The 23013-nt window shown below is 39.0% G+C and overlaps 1 protein-coding gene and 1 pseudogene across 20 annotated transcripts in view; both read left to right on the top strand.

Moving 5' to 3' along the window:
• DLGAP1 (DLG associated protein 1) overlaps positions 1-21525 on the top strand; it is an 822162-nt gene extending 800637 nt beyond the window's left edge. For all 20 annotated transcript variants that reach the window (XM_023523037.1, XM_023523034.1, XM_023523033.1 and 17 more), the window contains 3 exons: positions 10740-10831; positions 15153-15305; positions 18135-21525. In XM_023523037.1, coding sequence (XP_023378805.1) covers positions 10740-10831; positions 15153-15305; positions 18135-18344 — 455 coding nt within the window. In that variant the 3' untranslated portion in view covers positions 18345-21525. The remainder of the gene's footprint in view (positions 1-10739; positions 10832-15152; positions 15306-18134) is intronic.
• Positions 1429-1547, top strand: LOC111731430 (annotated as a pseudogene).
• Positions 21526-23013: the final 1488 nt, after the last annotated feature.

Here is a 23013-nt window from a genome sequence, read left to right as displayed (position 1 = left end):
TCTAAGCAGAGAGAAGTCAGTGCAACCTAGTTACTTTCTGTTTTAGTCTCATCTTACTTTTGAAGTAACCTTCAAAATGTCCCTCCTCATTTCCCACCCCCATACACACAGTAAATAGTCTTTTATTTTAAGGACTAGCCAACCTGAAATTAGTGACCACAGAGGAAGTGGTAGTAATGAAAAGGAAATCATATGTAACATGCCTTATGTTTAACCTTGTAGAATGCTCAGCGCGTTTTGCTTTGCATAGCACTAGACACAAAGAAGAAGGTGTTAGTGACAGAAGGACATTACAAAACTTGCTTTTGTGAGTGTGTTTCATTGGGGGTGATCTCGAAGCTGAGCAGAGCACTGAGGCATGGAGAGCTGAAGTGATATGGCAAGGTGAAGACAGAACCAGGCCTGGAAGCAGACCTCCCGCTCCCTAGGCCAGTGGTGTTCCCATTATTCTGACTGGATAAATTCTCATTATTTCTGCATGGCAGAGAGGCAGAGAGGCGGAGATTACAGAGAGAGGGACTGACTCATGGAGCAAGATCGCCAACGGTTTTCTCTAACAATACTATTTCTGTGGAATATAATTGCAAGGGACTTCAAACACAGCAGTTAGCTCTTTTGTCCTATGTTACCCAGGGAAATGTTAACTAAATTTATTTCTTTCAGCTTTCAAAGGCTCAAAAACTGTATTTATCCAGGTGATGCATATGATGTCACTGTTTCAATGCTGATGTAAATTGAGATATAGGTCGAAGCTTAACTTTTACAAGTAAGACTCCTGGAGTAGGGACTGAAGGGGGTAAATTAGCTGAGTTTTTGAAAACTTGCTCTTTTGCAAACAAAGAGTATTGGCCTCACCCCACCCCATGTTTTAGCCTTGTGGAAGCTCTGGTTTCAGTCTGTCGTAAAATTTCTACTTGAGAATTTTATTCTTTGTTCATTAGCCACCAAGTTTTAGCTCAAAAATAAATAAATAAAATAAAAATTCTCTTGTTAAATGCAGAGCGGCCACTGTCAGCCAGGAATGAAACATATCCATGTTTTCTATGGAGACCTTTTGTTGACAACAGCTCTGGATCACAACTGTGTTAGAGAAGCAGCTGGGCAGTTGGTTGGAGAAATTCTTTTCCATGAAGACACACTGGTAAATAAGTATGTCTCCACATGGATAATCCCAACTTGAAATCACACAGCTTCAGTCTGACAAATCCACATGACTTTAAAGTGGGTGAACCCACTTTTTAAAAATTCCTTTTTTCTCCTTTATCCCTAAAGTCTGTAGTATTGGGGGAGGGGAAGCCAGGTGAGTACAAAGAAGGCAAAACTTGAGGATAAGGAGGTTTAATTCTCATACGGGCACATTCAACTTGTCCCAAATGGCTTGACTCTTCCAGCCTAAGTCAGCACAAATAATGTTCTAAACAGAAACCCATCTATGGCCATGCTACCCTTAACAAGTCCAATGCCGTCTGATTTTGGAAACTAAGCAGGGTCGGGCCTGGTTAGTACTTGGATGGGAGACCACCCAGGAAGATCAGGTGCTATGGGCATAAAATATATATATATATATATATATATATATATATATACACACACACACACACACACACACACACACACACACACACACACATACACACACATAAGGGATTGTAAACTGACAAGTTCTTTGCAATCTATGAGGTCAACCAAGGGTTGCCTCACAAAATAAATAAATAAACAAACAAATAAATAAATAAATAAAACAGAAACCCAAAAGGAATAATAATTTAGCCAAGACTATATTAGCTAATTAATTAATCATGACTGTAACTTAAAATGTGGTGCTAGACATGGTAAAAACCTTAAAGAACCATAACGCTTAAAGCCTAGAATGTCACAGTTAATTTATTTTTTCTGATTAACATAGAGTTTGTAAATGAGTCAATTAATTTTGAAACTTATTCTTTCAATGGGATTCCAGGGATTCCATGAGCACAGCCTATGCTATAGAAGGGCTCATGGTCTGGTTAGAAAGTCAGACATATAAATAGATAGTGCTGGGAAGCATGTGGAAAGGGAAGGGACAGACCTATGCATGGGAATTTGAGGAGCAATGTGGAGGGAGAGGTGAAAGGAAATAGGGCTTTCTGGAGGAGATGCACCTGAGCACAGTGGGAGGGGCTAGAGCTGGCACCTAGGCAGGATGCATCCCTAGTTTTTAGCCTGAGCAAAGACATTGAGGCAAGACACAGCTTTTGGATTTGGGAAACTAAGGGAATGGGCAGAGGTAAGGCTGGGCATGTGGGCATTATCTGTAAGCCATTGAAGGAAGTTTCTGCTTATCCCACAGGTAATAGGAAACCATGCAAAAGTTTTAAGCGTGGGAATTACCATGAGATAAGGAGACCCTCTAGTTTCCTTAATAAAACCAAACCTCCAGGATTGGCAAGAGAGAGAGATCATTCATACTGTGAAGGGAGTGATGAAGCCTTGTAGCCCTAATTATAATCGACAGAGAGGAAAGTGGATTTGCAAAGACAAGAGGTATTGAGCAGGTGTTTAGATATGCTACTCTGAGGCTTGAGGGGTTGGCATACACAGTAATTACAAATTTCAGAAACATAAACTTATGTTATAAAATAACCGAAACCAGAAGAATGGATGAGGTCACTCGAGGAAAATAAAGGAAGTAGGCTCAGGATTGAATTTGGGAGTGAGAGGAGAAATCCATAAAGAACAAGGAAGACAGCATCAGAGCCAGAGTGTGTTGTGGGAGCCAAGGGAACTGAGTTTCCTTTATGCCAAATGCAGAGAGATCCAGGCAAGTAAGGAAAAAGAGGAGAGAGCCAGCCTGCAGGGCCTGGAGGGACAAGTGGAGTTGAGAATATAGAAAGAGCAAAGGCAGCCTACCCTTTGGAGAATCAAGTGTTTAAGGGAGTGTATTAGATTGCTAGGGCTGCCATAACCAAGCACCATGGACTAGGTGCCTTAAAAACAGAAATTTATCTTCTCACAGTTTTGGAGGTTAGAAATCTGAGATCAAAGTGTTGGTTTCTTCTGAGGCCTCTCCCCCTGGCTTACAGCTGATCTTCCCTCTGTGCGCATCTGTGTCCTGATCTCTTCTTATAAGGGCTAGTCCTATTGGATTAGGGCCAACCCATATGACTTCATTTTAACTTAATTACCTCTTTAAAGGTAATTAATTTCAAAATACAGTCACATTCTGAAGTACTGGGGGTAGGACTTTGACATATGGATTTTGGGAGGACACAATTCAGCTATAACAAGGGAGAAGAGGAATTTCATATTAGCATGAAAATGGGGAAGATTTTTTCCCCTCTTAGAATGGAGAGACTTGAGAATGTTCCAGGCATCTCCAGTACTGCTCTAGCGGAGAGGCAGAGACTGCTAATGCATGGACTCATGGAGCAGTTCTTAGAGCAGCCCAGAGGGGATCAGGCCTAGAGCTCTGGTAGATGGGCAGAGTGGCTGTAGCAAAGTCTTTAGGCTGGGGTAGTTAATGGTCATGGGCAGATTACATTAGGAATAAACATAAGTAACTCTTTCCTGGCCCCTGATGTCTCAGATGTTGTCAACAGGACTCAAAGGGTCTGCTGCTTGTCCATCATACAGAACTTCTATGCTCTTGAAAGGTTTGGGGGACTGTGTGGGGCAGGTATCAGGAGAGGGAGAACATTGAGAATATTCATGCTTGAACCCCTCCATTTTCCTCACCTCATAGGAGGCAAGGTTATTGTCGAAGATGAGGGAACGGGGGTTGAGTTGCAAGTTGATAAGTGTCAGGAAAGGAGGATCAGAGAGGGAGGTAAGGAAGAGCATCTCAAAGGACTAATGAACAGCACTGAAAGATCCACTGAGTTTAGAGATCATGAGTTTGTAGGGACACTAAACCACGTGGCAGAACACTGTTTGGAACATAGGGTGAGATTATGGCTCTCTAGGCTCTCAGGATTTATCTGACATAGTCTGCACCTGAAGGTGGACCTTGTTTTATAGTAGCAGCTGCTGCTCATGAGGAAGGTTCTAACCCCTCATTTTGCAATGAGTCTGTTTTCTGCACGAGGCTCCAGTGGGGCAGACTAGGTGTCTAGCACTGGTGAAGGCCCTATTTCCTCCATGTATCTGTCACCCAGCAGCCAGTTGGCCATGGTCCTAGCTCTGATAGGTGGGGGAACTATTCCAGACTGTACAAAGAGGAAATCTGAGCCCCCTGAATAATTGTTACCAATTCTTTACATAGAGAAACCAAAAAAATTATTCACGCACTCATCGACATTTGTGGAAGACTACCTGAATGAGAGCCACCAAAACAGAGGACATAGAATCAGTCCACATTGTTGGGGAGAAAGGTCAGATTAGGAGGAGAAATAAGTCCCTGTTTTGGATCAAGCCACCTTTTAGTTTCCCAGGTAAATACCCAAGAACTAAAAAATGTGGACTTAGTATAGCAATTATCATTCCCGCTACACTCTAACAAATGTCATATATTATTTCATTAAAGAATCAGCAATCGTATGAAGATAGTATTAGGACCATTTGACAGATAAAGAAAACAGAGTCTGAAAGTGTGGTAAACTCTCCCAAGATAAGCCACTGATAGGTAAGTGGTGAAGCTGATCACTTCTGACTTAAACGCCTGTGCTCTTTATAGTATATTACACAGAGAGACAGACTGGAAGAGAAGCATAATAGGTGAATTATGGGAAAGCATTGCACCCGGCATGTCCACCATAGTAACTTTCACCAGTGGTGGGACAGAATAACAGAATATATTCTTTTATATTTATATGTAGTGTCTAGGTTTTAGAGAAGCTACATTGAGGGTATATGAAATATATTTGTTCTCTGTTTCTGAGGCCTAACAGGAAGGACAGATGATGGTGGAATTGGGTATAGTAAATAAAAATTGGAACAGGACAAACAGAGACTCATGGACATTGACAATGGACTAATGGTTATCAGGCGGGAGGGGGGAAAATAAAATGTTTAAAAAAATTAAGAAAAAAAAAGAATTGGAAGCAGTCAGAGAAGTCAGTGCTTCTGCCTTTTCGGTTCAAGAGACCTGACTCCTCTTGAAATATCAAAGAATATATGTGTTAATTATACCCAAGGGTTTGAAATACTGGTTTTGACTCAATGAAAACTCAGGCATTTTCCCAAAGGAAACGGTTGGTTTTTGACTCTGCTACCACAGCGAACTCCGTGAAGCTTTGTCATGGATTCACTTGCAGGGTTAAAAGAAATCGTTCATTCTCTTCACATCATACCACTCCCTTGTTCACAAAATAAAAGTCACACCGGGATGGGGGCAGGGGAGTGAGAGGGAGGGAGGGGGTATGCTCTTTTCTAAATGTCTGGGGTTTTGACTGAATGTAGCCAGGAGATTTAAAACCGTAGGTTTCATAAAAGACCCCCACACCCAAATCTGCTTCTCATTACGATTTATAACCTTTAAAAGAAAAACTCGAACTTGAACCTTATACTCACCACCTCTTCCAAGTGATCCTCCCTGGTTCCTCCATTCTTTTCACAACCGACATTTCCTTGAGCCACAGTGACTTGGCACAGATGTGCTTTGCTCTCCTGACAGGGGTCAGGTTGCTGAACTTCTTCAAATTCCCCACTGATTCGTTCAGCTGACCCTCTTCCAGCCCCTGGCTCTGCCTACAAAGTATTGACAAAGGGAAGGAATCACCTTCAAATGGCTTTACTTTAGTAGATTCAGACCCAGTTTTCAATAAGTGTTGAGAGAAAAGAGCACAACCGACCCAGTAGTGAAAAGACAGGGACCCAAGACTATGGAACCCAAAGGGAGTCATTTCATAGTTTGAGCCCAAATTTTCTAATGAAACTGCCCTACCTCATCGGGTCCTGTGATGATATCTGCCCTACCTCATCGGGTCCTGTGAGCATCAAATTAAACGTGCACATGAAAGTGCTTTGAAATACAAGGTAATAAGATCGACAGGCAGATTTTTGCAAAAAATACAAGCAGCGATGGCCCTCTAAAGGATCTTCCTGGATTTGTGTGGTGAATTAACACTGTCTTGTCCTCTTTATTATGATACTCCCATAGCCATTTCCTGTAGGGTGAGAGGTTTCTAGAAGTATAAGTGAGGGAGTTAATAAAGTACTCATTTCTTAAATAGAAGGAATTTAATGCAACAGTGTTTTAGGTTGTTGTTTTGTACTTTCACTGAGAGACAGACTAACTGAGGGAGGAAAGGAAAGGGGGAGAGAGATCTACAAAATTCACTGTCGGTGCTTCTAAAACACCCAGGCACAAAAAAAAACAAGGTGAATTTTACAATTAATTATTACACAAATAGATGGTATAAATCACAGTTAAATGGCATACCTAGGGGGATATGGCACAGATCATTATTCTGGAAGATGTACTGAATGTGCCCTAAGGGAGATGGATGGTAAAAACTGTCAACTACATTTGGGTTGAACAATCTGGAAAGACCATATGGACCAGAGTGTGAAGGAAACCAACTAAATGGAACCCCAGCAGCATATACTCTTCCAAGATCGATGCAGCCTGAAAACCACCCGTTCTAATTTTTAGAGAGTCTGCTGCTTTAGGCCGCGAGGTCTCAAATGCACTGGTGAGATCGCCCCAGTCTAACACTGAAGAAGGTCCCTAGCTGTCACCTTTCTAGGATCAGAGAAGAAACCTTCATAAACTCAGGGATGGGACAGGAATATTCATTGTCTAGTCTAGTGATTTCGTCTGAGGAGTGAGGTGAATGGGACAGAAGTGGAGAAACATATACTTTATCTATAAGGTTTCATTTCATTGGAGAGAGAGATAAAAAAAAAATACAGAAGCAAATCTGAAAAAAATTAACGTTCCTTCTTTTAGGGGAGAGCACGTAATGGATATTTGCTGTATCATCCTTTGTACATTCATATATTTAAATTTTTTTCCAAATAAAAAACGGAGGCATTTCCAAATGATGACAACTAAAACAAATTGTTTAGTCCAGAGCCAGTTTTCATATTGCAACGGATACCACCCCAAACCATGTTTTTCGTTTATTTGTTTGTTTGTTTTCCATTTCTTAGGAGAGAGACCAAGAACACAGGATGTTCTCTAACACCATTTAAGGAATTCATTGTCCTTCAAATTGCTCAATCAGGCTCAGTCCCTTCTATCTAATTCAAATAATCTCGCAAATCCCAAACCTTTATATCCATGTTTGTACGTTTGACAGACTCTCCTACTATCCCTCGCCAGAATATAATTTATGAAGGCAAGACTGTGTCTTGCTTGTCACCAAGTCATATGCATCCAGCACAGTGCCTGGCACATCATATTACCTTAATAAATACTTATCGAATGGATGAATGAATGAATGAAACCCACATGGACTGTCCCTGCTCCGTGAAGATGTAATTTGAAGGTCGGCCTTGCCCACCAGCTTTTGTGTAGATTACACGTGTCTTTTCAGGCTCCTCTAGCTTTTTGGCCATGGCCTTGAGGTCCAGGCCAGCCACTGCAAAATTAATGACTATCACGCTACAGTTAAATAGTGAGATGCAAGGCTAACCTTGGAAAGATCCACTATTTCTAGGCCTCTTCTGGAACTTTCTAATACCAGTAGGGCTGTTTTATACGCATGGGAAAAGCGCACAGCTGCAGCCCATATAACTCATTTACTGTTCCTCCCTTTCACTTCTTTTCCTGGCATCCCTGACAGAAGTATTTTCTATCCACCCTGCTGAAGGTTGATATGGAACATTTTAGAATAGTTTCAAAATGACATTAAGATGCCTCTTTCTTCTTTATGTCATTTCTTTACCAACCATCAGCCTTTTCCCCCCTACTTTTTATTTCCACTGGTGTTTACCATTTACTGTTTATTAGTTTTTACTTCCTTGAGGCCTATGTAACGAATATGAAATTTACTTCCAGAAGAAAAGAGTTATCTCACATACCGAATGTCTAATGGAGAAACAAAATGAACAAACTCTATTAGAGCCTTTCTTAAAAAAAAAAGTAAAATATGTTTTTAGTTCTCTAGAAAAGAAAGTGCTATAGGCAAAGAAGTAAGGATTATCATCTGCTTGTCTTACATCCTCCTGTTTCAGGGTTTTACTCCTGACCCAAATTGTCACCTCCCAACCCTGGGCCTAGGAAAAACCATATACTTGGACACCAAAAATGCAAATAACCCTGGAACTAGTAGGAAATTTCCACTCAAGGAACATGATGGCAAAAACCTGAGAAACGGAAAGGCCACAACTCTATCCCAGGTATTTTTGTTCCAAATCTAGGGTTTGACCCAGACCATGCTGAATGAAGGAAGATGTCCCTTGTCTTCCTTTTAAGAAGACATCCAAATTGGCCCCTACCTACATGGTTGAGAGTTGCCTGAATGATTGGAGTAGTGTTTTCTCCTCATTTGAAAATCACTGTCTTACTCACCTCCTCTTATTATGGCAGTCCCTTATGTAGTTTAGGCATTTAGTTTCTGTAGAATCACTGTCTTACTCAGCTTCTCTTATTATGGCAGTCCCTTATATAGCTTAGGTATTTAAGGAGAACCTTAACTCCATTTTGAGGTATATCTGAATAGATTGAGTTTCTATGACAGTTCCCAGGAGCTATGCAATCCCAGCCAGAAAATTGGAGACCTAGATACTAGGTTCTAATCCCCTAGGATTCATTCTGAGATTTGCTGGTGTCACAATCCTACCCTTCGGCAATATAATTCAGAGAAGTTTCCGGGAACCTCAGGGTGTGCCTGAAGTCACGTGTTCACTTAGGAAACACTTCTTAAACCTGTCTCAGATCGCTACAGGTCGCCCAAAACACATATCCATCCCAGGCAACCAAGAATGTCTGGTCGCCTTTGAACAATCCAGATTTTGGTTTTTTCTTCTTCTTTTTTGGGCAGAGCAAGTGTGGGGCTCACAGTTGGCACACCTATAAAGGAAGTGCAATGTCCTGGTCCTAGGTGATAACATACATTTATTGAGTGCTTGCTATATATCAGACACTGTCCTAAGCAATTCACATATGTTGCTACTTTTAACCTTAAGAACAATCCTACAAATAGAGACCATTAGCCCCATTTACATATGAGAAAACATTAAGTAACCTACCCAGGGCAGTGGCTGGTCTAAGTGTTGGAGCCAGGATTCTCAGCCCACTTAGGGTCTGAACTCTGACCTACTGAAGTGTCTTGTGTCTCCATATGCTATCTTTTCTGTGTCCTTTCTGCTTCCGGAGTTTTGAGACAGGGAGAGGCGGCCTTGAACAACTGATTGATCAGTTGAAGAGACCTAGGATAATCGTCTCAAAAGATTTTAAAATCAGATTGAAAAAAAGTAAAAACTTCAACCTGAGGATTGCTGCCAGAAGGCTGTCAAGGGTATCCCATTGCTGTCATTGAGTAGGCAAATTTCTGCACTTCAGTTATTTGGTGTGACTGGCGACTTAATAGAAAATTCATAGTTGCCCTGAGTTACATGCGTAGGGATGCTGAAATATTTGAGTAGTGCCTAGGTATAATGTGCATTATAAGCCATTAGCTAGACTGGCAGTTTTAAACAAATAGAGAAGCAAATTACTAGAAAACCCTGGGCCAAAATGAGGTTTCTTTTTCTTCTGTTTTCTCTTCAGACTTTGTGGGGAATGAGATCAAGAAAAGGAGACCTGATTCCACTCTCAGCCTCAGGCTCTGTAAATACAGAACAAAACAACAATAGCAAAAACATTGCTTTAATCTTATAATCTACCTCCCCGTGAAGATTTCAAAGTGGGGCGAGTGCACTTTGAAAAGTCTCTTCCTCTAGTTTTCTCCCTGGGCAGGGTAGGGGCTAGGGGGGCACTGCCTTCCCTTCCTTCCCAGCAGGGAGGGCATGGGGAGAATGACCTGGTGGCAGGGCTCCAGCCGCGCAGCTGTGCCGGGTCCCTGTCGGGTAGACGGAGAGCCTTTGGGACAATGCAGACCTGAGGATAGCTCTGTGCAGAGCACTCTGACCCAACTCAGCATGCACATCAGTTGAAAGGTTCTAGCCTTAGATTGCACAGAAAGCAAGAAGTAGCTTGCAAAGGGAAGGTTTTCAGAAGGCACATAGGGAATTAACTTATTAACAATAGCATTGGTCTGTGGAGTGGAAAAGCTGGTACGGTGCTGGCATTCCCTAGGCAACAGGCTGAAAATGTTCACTTCTTAGAAAGTCTTTCAACTGGCCATGGCTTTTTCCCGACAGTACCAGTGGCTGAGCTCCGGAAAAATAATGAAGTCTGTAGATGGGATGTGGTGAGTGCCAAGAGGTCCTCCCTGCAAGTTAAAATGACTTTTCTTGTGCTTGGGTTAGGGTTGTGAAAACAAGCTAGCAGACCACGATTGCTGACACAAATAAATTCATAACTATACAGGTAAACACTTAAAATTCATCCTTGCAGTAAAGGGGAAAAAAAACCAAAACTGTTTGCCTCTTCTCTTGGTAACATTCGGTGCTGTAATGGAAAACTCCATTATCCTTAGGAAACATGCATGATGAACACGTGTTTTTTTCCAAGTTGATTTTATACTTTAACCTAGGAGGCTCTGTTACATAGACCAGCAGAGTAGGGACCACGATTGGTCTATGCGCATGTGTGTGTGTGCAATGTGCTGATTTTTCCCGAATTATTACAGCATAACTTCTTCTTTGCTTTATCAGACTAAATCGCAGCAATGAGACAATGTATAAACATTTTGTATGTTTGCTCTTTTCAGTTCTAGGGAAAATCCGAACCGCGGTAGGCAGTGCCCAACTTCTCATGGCCCAGAAATTCTACCAGTTCAGAGAACTGTGTGAAGAAAACCTGGTAGGTAACCTTCTCCATCACTACCATTTCCCTGCTAATACCATGAGAGGAATATATCATCAGAATTGGCCTGACTAGTGTAAAACTGATTTTGAACCAAGTCAAGGCCCATTGGACTCTCTGGGATAGTTTTCTAATGAATCTTATTCCTGCTTTTCTTAAAATTAAAAATATTTATTTCATGCTTAATTAATCTTAGAAGAAAAAAATCCAATCAAGTTAAAACTCCATTTCATGCTTTCTTTGGTAACTGAAAATTTTCCATTTTCTTGGCTTTCACGCAGCATCTCTGATTTCATTATTCTTACAAAAATAGGGAGCAACCTGATATTTCAAAAATATTATAAAAAATCATTTGGAATAATGATTTTATCTCTGAAATAGCCATCAGGGCCTATTTCCTAATCAGAGTTCTCTGTTTTAATCTAAGGGCCAGAGATGGAGGGCATCACAAAGTGCACATTTGATCTCCCTGAGACAAATGAATAAGCCATCTTTACTGGACATACGAAAACAAAATATAACAAAACAGAGACAAAAACATCACTACCAACAGCATTTTAAAAATTAGCTGCAAAACACAGGAACAAGCGCTTCCCCACTCATATATGCTCTTTAAAACAAAAAAACAAAAAACTGATACTATCTCTACAAATGTCATTCCACAAGAATAGCTTTTATTGGCCAATTGTTGGTCAAGCTGTATCTGAAACAAAGAAAATGAAAAGCAATTTGTTTACCTCGTGGAAAGTAAAAACATGCTATATAAAATCCAATTAACCCAAACTGTGATTTCAGAATTTTAACCACATCTTCTTGTAAACAAGAATAAATACAAACTAAAAGGGATTTATCTAGACATGGCTCATCCAAGAAAAAACTAAAAGTATGCAAAAATTAGTACTCTCCATCTCTTTTCATGAGCCTTTTCTTTTTGAAATCTCCATTTGGAGTTATCCCTTCCCTCCTACCACCTTCATCTATCATTTGTTTTCCCCTCCCTCAGCAAAATTACCTGACCCTAATTCTATTCTGGATTACAAGAAAATATATATTAGTAAACATATTGATAGGTGAATTCAACAAATATTTTATTGAGCTTTTGCTTCATTCCAGGTATAGAATTCCTGCTAATTTGTAAACATGGTAATGTGTCACAGATCTTAACATGATTATTTGTTCTTTAAATGTAAGAAAGCTCATATAAAGCTTTACTGCTTGAACTGGCCACTAGATAACACGTGGAAGCCAATATGTACATGCTATAGGGCACACAACATGCTTTTTAAAAGAATTATATAACGGTCATGTATATTATGAAATAGAAAGCAAACATTATGCAGATTTTGAAGATGAAATTACAGACAAAAAGTTCTGAAAAATTTACAGACTTCTAGGAAACGTTAACCTCATTAAAGCCAGCTTTTGATGTTTCCTAGTTCCTGATGGGCTCACATTCTTTGGCCACTAGAAGAACTTAGATGACAAAATATGAGAAGCAAGTTAGAGGTAGATGGAAGCAGGATACACTGTAGGCAGAGAACCGTTGATGGCTGGTCAAACCATACCCCATAAGGGAAGGTTAAGAGCTCACTAGGTGCCAGACACATGCTAAGAGTATTTAGATTTATGAACTGATTAAATCCTCAAAACAACTTTATAGAGCAGATAGTGACAGATAGCAGATAGCAACCCTATAGAGCAGAGAGGAAATGGGTATAGAGAGGCTAAGTAACTAGGCCAGGGCCTCATGATAAGAAACAGAGCCAAGATTCAAATCCCAGTTTGTTTGACCTCAATCCCTATAAATCCCTGCACTCCAGAATGTGAGTTTCATTCCTCACCCTCTCGAAGGGACCTGGGGCTGATCAGTCAGCTCCACCTCCTCTGTAGCGGGAAGCATGGCCTGGTGGTGTCATTGCTTAACTCTACAAAGACTCATGAAAGTGGCACTAAGATTTGTCAAAACCAGACCTGAACTCTCCTTTCTTGAGTTCTTACTCCAAGGAGAACACTTGAAAACACTTGCATATTATTTCAGACAAGACTCTCGAGCATGGAATGAATGGATAAGAGTTACTTTTGCCAAAAAAAAAAAAAACTAAACCAAGGAACTCAGCTCTCCTCATCTTTCCACACCCTTTGCCGCCTCTGATCTTCAAGTGGCCTGGTTCAGGCTAAACTAAGAGCTGCAATTTTTTCTTAGGCATGGAATGTCACATGACCTATGAATTCAGAGATTGGCTTAGTGCTAAACTCTTTCTCTCTGCCTTCCATCCATTCCCTTGATGATGTAGGGGCAAAGAGATTCTTGAAGAGGAGGGAACAAATTGCCCATAATACAGAGTTAAACACTCTCTTTCTCTATTGAGCTATCATTTCATACATTGGTGCACTGAAACAATTTAACCAATAGGGCTTGTGACCTGAAAGACTTTAGTGAACTCCAAAATAAGAGCAATTTAGTTTTTGATTATCAATAAGATAAGGAAATATACTGTGAGGTCATAAAACTCCATTTGAGAAGAAATTTGTCAAATCTATGATCTATCTTTTCTGAACCTAGATATTAAGAAACTTTTTTTTTAGGTTACTAAGTCAAAATGCTACAGAGAAACTCTTATTAATTCAGTTGTCATTAGAACTGATTTTAATACTTAACCAAACACTTACAAACTTTAAAATTTACTTCTTCCAATGACTTTCAAAGCTACGCATAGTTTTAGTACTATAAGTTTATAAAAAAAATACCTTTATTTATATTTGTTTTGAGGCCAGAGAAATAATGCTAGTCCATTCAAAGGGCTAAAAGTTCTTTCCAACCTAGTAATTTTGAAGGTCACTAGCCTTGCACGTTCCAAAATTCTGATGATATCATTTTTTATAGGGGTTAGTTTTAAAAGTACAAACTGGCCTCAAGTTATCATATGGCATAAGGTTTCACAGTCTATCCAGTTGCCTGGAATACCCAGAGGTAACCAAAATTGACCCCAGCTGTAAACATCTGAAATATGGAAGCTCCCAACCCTCTAACCTTGAATGCTTTAGCCACTACTATAGGTAGTGATTAACAGTGAGCATGACACCTTCAAACTCTGTTATGCGTTTTCTGTCTTAGATCATATAAATCGGTGGTTTGTACTTTCTAGTACTTGTCAGGGATATGTGAATGGAGACAAAGAAAGTCAATCCTTAAACACTAAAAAATGTTTAATATTAGCTAGCAAATGGGTTGTTGCGGACATCTATAGATATGTATTCTCACATTATGGCCAATTTAAAACTAATTCATTTCCAAATGATTTTGCCAAAGTACTTATATAATAAAATGACTTCCTATATTAGTAACATCTTAATTGTTAAACATACAGTACTTCGATAATTCAATTACTTTATTACTCATCATCTGTTTACCCTAGTATTCCACTCAACGTGAGTATTAAAACAAATCTTATTTTAGATTCCATATCTGTTCTCTTAAAAAGTTGGGTAGCAAGGAGTCAAATACTGACTCTAATAATAACATATTGAATTTTTTTCAAAGATGGTATTTTCATTTAAATATGGTGTTTTAAATGCATCTTGTTGTAGAGCATACATTCTGAGATTTTCAAATGTTTAGACTTTTCCCCCATACCGTATTGATAGATGTTGCTTTACAAAAGAAGAATTTTACAACTCTGGCATTTAAGAATTGCTGACTCAAATGGATGCATGTATAAAATTATTGTGTGTAGTAGAATCTAAAAAAAAAGTCAAGCTCATAGAAACAGTAGAAAAGTGGTTGCTCAAGGCTGAGAGGTGGGAGAAATAGAGAGAAGTCGATAAAAGGGAACAAACTTTCAATTTTAAGATGAATAAGGTCCGAGGATCTAATATGTTTACTATATATGTTTATTATTATATATGTTTATTATTACATAACATTTTTATTATAGTTGATAACACTATATTGCAATTTGCTAAGAGAGTAGAATTTAATGTTCTCACTCAAAAAGTATAAAAATGGTAAATAAGTGAGGTAATGAATGTGTTAATTAACTCCATGGAGGAATTCTTTCACAATGTTTAAGTATATCAAATTATCATATTGTACACTTTAAATCTTATGATTATTATTTTTCAATTATACCTCAGTAAAGCTGAAAAGAATTTTTTAAATAAAATTACCATTCATAGCCTCATTTTTACCTCCTGTCTGAAAACCAGAAGGAACTCATCATCTTTATGTTATTTGAAATATTTGAAAATGCCGCTTCGGCCCTGTGCTTGTTGTCATGGATTGCCTCTAAAGAATGAATATTTTCTTTCTCTTATACAGAACCCTAATGCTCATCCAAGGCCCACCTCCCAGGATTTGGCAGGGTTCTGGGACATGCTGCAGTTGTCCATAGAAAATATTAGTATGAAATTTGATGAACTTCATCAGTTAAAGGCCAATAATTGGAAACAGATGGATCCTCTTGACAAGAAGGTAGAACAATGTAGATTTTGTATGGTTCATTTAAAAACCTGCACAAACACTGGACAGTCTAAGTAGGCTTCTGCATTCAGTCTTGCTGTTTACAATGTGAAATGGAGCTGATATATTAATTTCATTGTAATGACAATGTTTACATAGTAATCATTTGGGATATTATCTGTAATATGTTTCAGGCATATTTTTAAAGAAAACTTGTCTTTGTGAATTGGAAAATGAGAATGTGGCTTTTTTGTTAATTAAACTTTAAGTTAAACCATTTTAGTCACTGGAAGGAACTGCCTCCATTTTGCTTTTTAAACTAAAATAAATGACATCGTCAGTGCATGATTACATAAAGCAAGAGTTCAACTTCCTTATATACCTAGGATGTGTTTCTGAGAAAAATAGAAAGTCCTGAAAACTAATCAACTTTGATAATTATTTCATAAATATAGTAATAAAGAAACCACTGTTGTTCAAGTCAAAAAATATATATGCCATCAAGTTTCACAGTAATCAAAGATGTTGGGATTTTTTCTTTTTAATAGTTTTACTTTTGGTTGGTTTGCCTTGGGGAATATTGCTCACTGGGTTCTTCATGCAACAGTTTAGAGATAAAGACTCAAATTCCTTTACTTTAATTAAAAACTGCAATTTCCACATTTGATTATGGTGGTCCCACTAGGTTCACACAAGTACCCAATGTCCAGCTCCCTAGGCTGGCCTGTTATGTGACTTTTTTTAACCCTTTGCTTTCTTATGGCCTGAGGGCAAATAGTTCCAAGAGGTTCAACTATAAAAATTAGGCATTGCTATTCCCCTGAAGCACTGGTGGCCCTGCCCTTTCCTTATTGTCTCACCTATCAAAGAACTAACAGTAATCCAATCCATTCTGTTGCTGCCCATCATAATATCAGGGTCCTTGGGGTCAGTGGGCTCACAGGAGAAATCCAGTCCCAAGGGACAGTGCATAGTAGACAGGAGGGAAACACTGCCATCACTGTTCCTCATCTTCAGTTCTGTCACCATCAACCTGAGTGTTCCAGTTTTAAGCATCAAAGTACCATTGATGTATGTGTGGCCTCTCACTTGAGAAGCCAAATATTTGCGCTCAATCTATTGTTTTTTAATGTTTTTAAAACTGTCTGCTAAATAAGCTTTTAAAGCAGTCTTATTTTAAGAAACCACTACTGACGTATAGACATCCTGGCAATTTAGTTTCTAGAGCTCATCCATTTAAGTTCTCATTCATTGATTTAAAAAATATATATTGCTTAAAAGTAAAATGTACAAGGAAAATATGACTAAAAAGTTAAATATCCATACTTTTAAAAATATCAACCAAGTTACCCAACAATGAAAATTCAAAATGTCCAAAAAGAGTGATGCTTAGAATTGATAAATGTAACCTATTGACATTTACACAGTAAATCATGAGTTAACTTAATTTCTAAATTGTTATACACTTTGTCTATGATCAGAGCTTTTCATCATCTCATGAACTTTAGGGGAAAAAAAATGAACAAGCACAATCAGAGTGGGTAGAATACTGTTTGCGCTCTGTGCTTCCTTTTTCTGTCCTCTGGGCTGCACAAGACACCCCCTTACACAGCCGAAGGGCAACTCCAGTGTAATAAGTTTAACTAGGCACGTCACCCACGCCAGTAAGGAGGAACTGCTGTAATGAGCATGAGTGTTAGGGCACAAAGAGTACCCTTTAGAGAATCATAGAATCCATATTTTAAGATATTGTTCACATTTATGAGACATTTCACTTTGCACATTTATGAGAATTAAGGGTATCTTAAAAATGAAAACATCAGATTCACGTGGACCTTTTCACAGCCTGATAGCTTATCATCTTTTTCCTAAAAATCCTTTGTGGTCTATATTCCCTTCTTTCCCACTGCACTTTTTTTTTCTGCCTAAGTGGTGAGTGGCTCTTGTTTTCACAGTGGTATTTAAAAATATGTAACCGTTTTATAGTTTGTTGCTGCTAAGGTGTATGAACTCTTTCAGTTCTGTATTGTTTTCATGGCACAGTGTCTGTCTCTGTGATTGGAATTGCCTTCTGGGCCAGATTCATCCTGAGTCCCCTAAGAAGTGACGGTTCCAGCAGAATGTTTCAGAAGCCATTTTGGAACTGATTCCATGCCTCAGTGTAGGAATGATCAGTGTCATCCCTCCAGGGTGACCCTGGAAAACATATTGTTGTGTGTTTGTGTGTGACGTGCAAATGAGTATAACTCACTGTGGCATCAACAAAGCTAAAGAACACAGTCTTATCATCTCTTCTTCCTCATTTGGCTGTTTAGGTTTGGGTGGGCCCGGGGAAAGGGCGGTGATGGTTTTAAACTCTGAATCCAGCTCGCACTTGCTGCCTTGCCTCCTTAGAGGGGATGCGGAGTTCTAAGATGCTGCCGCTGCCGCTGCAATCCTTTCCCATCTCTGGCACCCGGAAGAGTCTGGAGCCTCCAGAGAGAACCACAATAAATGTGCTGGGAGCGCAGCCTTTCATTTTAAATACCCACAGCCTTCCCATGGAAGAAACCTAGTTCTGCACTCCAGCCTTACCCTTGGCCTTAAGCTTACTGGTATTTCTTTTTCTGCATCTTTTGAATACGCAAGCCAGAATAATGAAGGAGAAAAAAATATCTCTGTGTGTGTGTGTGTGTGTGTGTGTATTGTGTGTGTGTGTTGTGTATGTGTGTGCAGGTCAGAACCAACCACCCTTAGGTTAAAAAAAAAAAAAAGTGTGTTCTAACTACTGACCTATCCCAAGTTTTTCCCAAGCTTGTCCTGAGAAGCTGTGTAATGTCCTGAACCTTCTGCTTTGATCAGGAGAGAAGGGCCCCTCCTCCAGTGCCAAAGAAGCCGGCGAAGGGCCCCGCGCCGCTGATCCGGGAGCGCTCGCTGGAGAGCTCGCAGCGCCAGGAGGCCCGCAAGCGCCTGATGGCCGCCAAGCGCGCCGCGTCCGTCCGCCAGAACTCGGCCACCGAGAGCGCCGAGAGCATCGAGATCTACATCCCCGAGGCGCAGACCCGGCTCTGAGGTGCCCGGGGCTCGCCGCGCGCACTCCGCGGCGTCACCACCAAGAATCTGTCTTCCCCTCCTCCTCTTCCCTCCCCACTCCGCCCTCCGATCCCATCTGTCTCTGAGCCCAGTGACTTCCACTGTCGCAGTGTAGTTGTCCATCTTGCAGGAGCCGTCCCCCAAAATCCCCTTTGCCCGGACCAGTTTGCCCATGTTCTTCGCCGAGCTTCGCCACCTGTACTGATGCGTCACCTTGCCTCATCCGGATAGCCAACCCTTTCTTTTCTTGGCAACCCCGAACCCACCTGTGTAGAAATGGCCCCTTTAGGTCACCCACCATCCTCAGTTCTCTCAAGCTAGTCTGTTCCTAGAGCTCAGCAATACAAAACCATAGGGTAGTTCAGAAATCCAGTATCACCGGGTGATCCTTTGGGACTTAACCGTCTTCCACGTGAAAGAAACTAGGGCTCTGATTCCCTTTATTTCCCCTAAACGGTTATTATTTTGTAAAGCAGATGGAGCACTTTATTTCCAACCTCAGAAATCACGCCATCTCACCGGAATCAATGAGTGACAAACCAAGAGAGGACAGTTGGGCTGGGGGTGAGGGAACCTGGATGTGTAATGAGAAAGGGAGAAGCAAAATCTGCAGGTGCTGGGGATACTGGCACCACTCACAGCTGCACAAACTGCCTCACTGTTACTTCATCAATCACTGCTTCAAATGTTTCAATCAGCAGAAGATTGTAAATTCGATCTTTCAGGGAAATTAATCTATTCTGAAAGGCAATAAAATGAAGAGAGGCAAGGCAAAGGAAGCATTGAGAGTTAAGATACTACATAAGGGATTTTATTTTTTGTCCTATTATTAAGAAAATTTAGACCTGAAATGTTTTATCAACTTTTATTATACTGTGTGTATTATATTCTTGTTGTGGTGGTGGGGTATTAAAAAGGCAAAATGTTGGTTCTATTAATTTGTTAGTGTCCGTCCTGGGGGTTCTACCTAATTACACATATATAAGTATACATCTGCTTATGAACTGCTGTAATGGCAGCCAGGCTGTATTCAGAGAAAAGTTTGGATTTTCCTATCATTCCTTTGAATGCTACACATCCATCTCTTTTAACCCAGTAGCTCATATTGCCGACATATTTTCTCCTTTAGTCTTCTCTCACTACTACCCAGAGTCCTATCATACCCCAGCATAAGGATTTTGTCCTACGTCAAACCGATAAAGGAAATTTTCTACCCCAACAGACATGCTGCCTCATTCCAAAGAACTGCCACTCATCTGGAGGTCCCAGGTAGTGAGAGAAGAAATTTGACCTGCAACGGTCAGCAAACACTCAACAAACACGGGGAGAGGGAGAAAGTCATGACTCACAATCACTAAAAGAAACCCAGGCTTTTGGCAGAGAATGTTGATTTACATTTTTAGTCATGAGGGATGGGCAGTATGCACTTTGCGTCTAGCTGAAGTTATCTTTAAATGCCCTTACTCGTAACAGTTTAAACATTTAGAATGTGGTGATCTTAAAGTATCACTGACATTTTATGTCCAGCTCCCATCCTAAAGCATTAGAAATTATCATTGAAAATTGAAAGACTTTTAAAAACACATCAAATATGCTTGCACCAGAGAAGCTTTTTTAAAAAAAAAATACACTCTCATAGCCAGGTGCTAGTTTAATTTTATTTATGAAATTAAGAGACGTGATGGATTCTGGCAACAACTATTTTCATGGACATATTCTAAAACCACCAGAGAATTCGCTACCTCTCAGAGCCATTGATGCTTTGAGCTATCTTTATAAACAGGGCACAAATGTTTACTGTTGTGGTTTACAAGAAAAGGGCTACTAACTTATTTAAAAACAAACTTTTAACTAGGATGAACAAAGCACCTTGAGTGCTTTGTAAAATTGGAGCATACAGAGATTTTGAGCTTCAAGTATTTGCTGGTTTTAAACAGAATACACTTTTTCTTTACTTTGTAGCAGCAATGGAAGGTCATACAAAATTTGCATCAAGTAAGGCCAACTGTCGCCTTGGGTAGCCTATGGTCACATTCAATCCTGCAAATGACTTGGAACTCACAGATTAATCTGAAGGAAGCAGCATCCATTTGAAGACCCATGTTCCCAACTACAGCTCTGTGCCCTGAGGTAGAGATAAGATTTGGATTAAGAAATAGATTTCTAATACGATTCGAGATCATCCTACATTTTCTTTGGAAACTGATTAAGCCCAGGATATTTTAACTGAAGAGAGACAAGAGAAGGCCTATTTATCTTGTCTATGTGAATGGTATTTGTATATTCATAAGCTATTTTTGGTAAGAATTTTAAATCTTTTAGCTAAATGCCCACAGGCATCATGACCTTTGCTTTCCTTAAAAACATAAATTGTACAAACACTTTATAAAAAGCTAATTATCGATGTTAAAACATGACCCCACATAAAGCTGCTTGTTAACCACTTGCCCCCTTTAACTGACATTCATGAGCATAACTTTGTTATATTGTTCTTTTTGATGTAATTTGTAGAAATGTTTTTTAGTTCATAATGGAAAATGTACGTACCCTAAAAAATTACTTATTTTGTTTAACTTTGGTATAAAGATGTTTGGGCATTTTCTTGGGGAGGGGGGATTACAAAAGAAGTTTGTCTCCCACATCAAAAAACGTTCAAAGAAATTAAGTATTTATTATATTTTTTGCAGATGTTTCCATACAATTCACATAACCTTTTTGTAAAGAGAGATGAAGAAATGGATTAAAGATTTTTAATATTTGAAATGGTAAATAGAACTAATTTATTTGTAATATATTTCTGTTATTTATAGATGTTTCCTTAATGTTTTACTGTGCATTACCACTTTAATTTAAGCCTTATCCTTGTGAATTTACCATTTCTTTTTTAAAACATGTCTAGATGCTATTTTAAATAACTGGAATGTAAATCACTAGCATATCTGAATTCCCAAATGTAATTTTTAAAAATTATTTTGGTTTGGAAAAAAAAGATTCATTTGAAAGCCTTCAGATGGAGGGGTGGGGAACATTTTTATGGCTTTATGAATTGGAATTTCATAGGCTTATTTACCTAGATTGTGTGTGGACAAAAAAATGTAAATAGATGAATGTTTCCCATAATGTAAAAAGAAGAAATTAATAAAATAATTAATGCACTGCTTTTAGGTCTGTGTGTTTTCACTACAGAGTTTTGCTTTCTTCTAAAATATAAGTAATTGTCTTTTGGAAGAATAATCAAACATTCTAACTTTCATTGTAACAACATATATGCTAGTAACTATTGAGCGATGGGTAGGCCTTTTATTCTAGGTTAAGGCACTTAAATACCAAAGACTAAAAGTAATTTTACTGTGATGATCGCACACATAGGAAAGTTTCAGGTCAGGAGCTGTATATTTTATGAAAGAAGTTAGCTTCTCAAACTTGTGCAAATCTGTATATATTATATCTACCTGAATTTTTTTGCAAATATTTCATCAATTTTATTTCCTACACAGTTCTCCAGCATAGGGAAAATCAGAATGATGCTCTATGGTTTTTATTTCAGGCTTGCAGTAATGAAAAACTGTGCTCATTGAGGTTTAGTGACTTGCCCAGTGTGACGCAATTATTAAATGACAGATTTCGGTCCCAAATTCAAGCCTTCATTCAATTTCTTCTTCAATAGGGTCTCTATCATTCTTCTCATATTTAAAACTAGTAATTATTTGCCACTGTTGGTTTTGTCTGTGTGTCATCTAGGTCATATCTGTAAACTTTAGTTCATATACACAAAAATAGACTTACAAAAAAAAAAAGTAAATTAGAATGTTTTATGATGTAAACTTGCAATTATCTGAAAATGCAACTCTGAAAAAACTTGTGTCCGCAGTGCTTCCTCCCTACTTAGTTCTTGGGCAAACCCATCCATCTCTCTGCAGCAAAGTTGGAAATTGTTAAGCAGGTAAGCCACTTCTGATTTTTATAAATAAGCAAGAGCTGTAGCAGTCACCAAAATAACACAATGTACTTTTGAAACTGCTTCAAAAGAAGAATGATCAAGTGACTGGATCCCAGTGAGGTTGCAAAGATCTCATTACTTTGGTTCATGCACTGACTATTCCCAGAGTCTGAACTGTGATTACACTTCCTGCCTTTTAGCAAATTAATTCTTATATTTCGGGGCTTCTTAAACATTTCAGCCAATCCCCAAACAAAATGAGTTAGTTTTTGCATATAGAAATTTGAATTTCACTGAAGCAATTTCCCATGTTACAAGATCCACTGCCCCCAAAAATGTAATTTCGTTTTTGATAGAAATTGAACAAAATTGTTTTCTCTGAACATGAATTTCTTTTTATATCTTTGAAATCCATTCCCTTGAAAATTTCAATTGATTTTGGTTTAAATAAATGACGTTTAAAAATTATAGTGTCTGAACGTGTTCATTCTTGAATGCCATCAATAGGTATACTAAAGGGTGCCAAAATTTACCTCGGGTTTTCTCAATAGGCTGTTTGACTTTCAGCTGCTAAATCGAGGTCAAATCAACTCCTTTTGCAAACAGAAATGAGTGGCCCTGTCTGAAAACCATCTCAGAGTTCTATCTCACTTACTAGCATAAGTTTACAGAATAGGTCATAAATTCCTATATAAATCACTCATTATC

Source organism: Pteropus vampyrus, unplaced genomic scaffold (genome assembly GCF_000151845.1).
Source record: "Pteropus vampyrus isolate Shadow unplaced genomic scaffold, Pvam_2.0 Scaffold373, whole genome shotgun sequence".
Lineage (NCBI taxonomy): Eukaryota > Metazoa > Chordata > Mammalia > Chiroptera > Pteropodidae > Pteropus > Pteropus vampyrus.
This window is presented reverse-complemented; position numbering and strand designations above follow the sequence as displayed.